Source organism: Penaeus vannamei, chromosome 1, assembly GCF_042767895.1.
Source record: "Penaeus vannamei isolate JL-2024 chromosome 1, ASM4276789v1, whole genome shotgun sequence".
Taxonomy (NCBI): domain Eukaryota; kingdom Metazoa; phylum Arthropoda; class Malacostraca; order Decapoda; family Penaeidae; genus Penaeus; species Penaeus vannamei.
In genome coordinates, this window is record NC_091549.1 from 12,778,020 (window position 1) to 12,780,913 (window position 2,894).

The 2,894-nt window shown below is 48.3% G+C and overlaps 1 protein-coding gene across 1 annotated transcript; it reads left to right on the forward strand.

Annotated features, from left to right (window-relative positions):
- Positions 1-2,372: 2,372 nt before the first annotated feature.
- LOC138859888 (uncharacterized) lies at positions 2,373-2,894 on the forward strand (the record flags this gene model as incomplete). The annotated part of the gene is given in 2 exon segments (XM_070116288.1): positions 2,373-2,674; positions 2,774-2,894. Coding segments are annotated over 2 exon segments (213 nt in total), but the record flags the coding sequence as incomplete, so codon positions are not given.

Consider the following 2,894-nt stretch of genomic DNA (forward strand, 5'->3'; position numbering starts at 1 on the left):
CGTCCTTTTGAACAGGAAGAGATCGAGAGAGGAACCATAATATACAGACTGAATGAAAGTGAAAAACGTGAGACGAATTTAGACACTAAATGGACGTCAAATTTTTTTTCTGAAAAAAGTGTAGGGCGAAAATTGCGTTTTACTTTCGTGAGAAACTCCTACCAACTTCATTTCACCAACTTCCTTCTTGGTTAGAATCACGTAACTGATAAGGAGGACAAGTCCACGGACGCTCTGTATATAAAGACGTATTCATTAAGGGAAGGAGGGCGGGAACGGAGAGGTTGGCGGTCTAAAATAAAACGGACAATTGGCAAAAAAAGAGAAAAACGAGAAGAAAAAATGATAAAAAAAACTGATTTAATAAAAGGGAGATGGGGTGGATTAGTGAAATAAGGGAGAAGGAGAATTGGAGGAAAAGAGAGACAGAGTTCGGGAGGGTCGGAAACAAGATGAGGGAAGTGGGAAGAGGGAGAGCGTGTGTGCGAAAGGGAAGGAGAAGGGGGGGGGGCGAGAGGGAGGGAGAGAAGAGAGTCGGGGAAGAGAGTGTGATAGAGAGAGAGGGGGGGAGAGATGGAGGGGAGAAACAGAGAGAGAGAGGGGGGGAGAAGGAGGGGAGAAACAGAGAGAGAGAGAGAGAGAGAGAGAGAGAGAGAGAGAGAGAGAGAGAGAGAGAGAGAGAGAGAGAGAGAGAGAGAGAGAGAGAGAGAGAGAGAGATAAAGGAATATATAAGCTGAAATAACAGTCAGTCACACAGACAGACAGAGACAGACAGACAGAGAGAGATACAGGCATATATACAGGCTGAAATAACAGAGTCAGAGAGAGAGAGAGAGAGAGAGAGAGAGAGAGAGAGAGAGAGAGAGAGAGAGAGAGAGAGAGAGAGAGAGAGAGAGAGAGAGAGAGAGAGAGAGAGAGAGAATGAGAGAGAAATGGGAGAATGTGGCAACATCCGCGGCAGAAAGTGTGTGCGAGTGTACCCGTCGACACCGCAAGTCGCCGAATGTCTGAGTCGAATTTACAGACAAAGAGGTTCGCCCTGTATGGTTTGGTGTATGCATGGGTGTTCTTCACTGTTCAAGATAAGATGTGTCTCTTCGGGCTTTGGTAAAACAGCAATGTTTACTACAAGCCTTTATTTAGACCAGACTGTTCCCGTTACGGCGGCGGAGCTGTGACGCATTTGTTTTGTTTATTCAGGGCGGTATCCGCAGCTACGGAAAATAAATCATGTCCTTTGTATTCACATTCCTTGTATAATGTTTTGCATATTGTATAATTTAAGAATCCGATGCAAACGGCTTGAAATGAGAGCCCCCAACCAAAAGAATGCATGGGAGGCCCATGCCATTTAGTTGCCAGTCATGCAAATGTTGGCGGCGACCTGCACATCCCAGGCATCTCCAGCCATCAGGTGTCATGAACGGCAGACTGTCAGTCATTCACAAGTAGCGATGCTCGGCGCGGCGGGAGAGTCTGTTGGGTGACACACGGGCACGGGTACGAAGCCCGGAATGGTACACATGAGCAGTAGTAGTTGAGGAAAACGGGACGACCTCTCTGCGTCCTCCTTAGGGCGAGATCTTCATGAAAGTCTTGGCCTTTCTTTGAACTTTGAATTTCGATCGATCAAAGCCAAGGCACGGCGTCACTATGCCTTCGGTATTTCAGTGTCAGAAGAATTACACAAGAAATGTCGCTCGAGATGGCCAATATTAGAGTCTGCGAAGGCGAGCAGTGACGGGAGCGAGGCAGCAGTCCGAGCGAGACAATATGGGGAGGTCGATACAATCTGGAATAGTTGTTGCGAGGGTAGCGTTCAGCGAGGCCCGGGCCCTCAGCGTCACCCGTCAAGAAAGCTTCAGCGCGCGCCCTTTGCACCTTATACTAATTTCTATGTGACATGATACACCTCTCATATACCTATTTGTTCCTAAAAGCCCAGTCTTAGTAACAGTCAGCAACACAGAGGAGACGCCCATGTCATTTCCTCCTGGCCGCCATTTTGTAAACTCAAACAAAGAGTTGCGGTTTTTTGGGTCGCTGAAGCCTCGTACGGGGACGGTGAATCTTTGAAAGCTTGGGGATTTATATATCTAAGAGGTTTGCTATATTCAGGAACCATATCAAAGTATGAAACGAATTTATTGTAATGTTAATCAATAAAGTATTTCAGAGCCTGCGCGACCGTCGCTAGGTGCAGATGGCTCTCACGCTCCCAGGCATCAAACACAGTCTTGTAAAAATTTAACTTCCCTTTTATGCCACAACGCCGCGGCAACGATACAAACTGGAAAATAATCTACGCAACCTTTATATTTTTCAACGCCGTGTTATAAAATAAAATCCGCCGAAAGTGAGAAAAACGCGCGGGTATTGTTAGTGCGTTGTGGTGGTGGTGACGTGCGAGGCGGAGTGTTGGAACGCGTGGTGGTGAGCCGCTCGCGAACAATACTACCGGCGGTGTGTCCTGACTCCGCTTCTTCGGTGCCTAGTGCGCCGCTCGTGACTGCCGCCCTGCCCCAGAAATGTGTTCTCGGTGTTTCTGAGTGAGTGCTCTCGTGTGTGATCACAAGGAAAAATGTCTAAGGATAGGAGCAAAGACGCAGAAGCGTATGACCGGGAATATGATGCGTTTCTCAAGCAGCTTGAGGAGTTTCATCAGCAGAGGGGGTAAGTGCAGTTATATTGTGGCTTTTGACGAGTCCTGAGATATGTGTTGGTGTTCTTTACGTGTTGAGTCAAGCACTAAGGCCGAATATGCCCCGACAGGACGCCCTTCAAGCGGCTCCCCCGCATCAACGGCAAGGGAGTGGACCTGTACCTGCTCTACGTGGTGGTGACGGCGCGCGGCGGCTGGCAGAAGGTCGGTGTCTCGCCACTCGTATTTTCC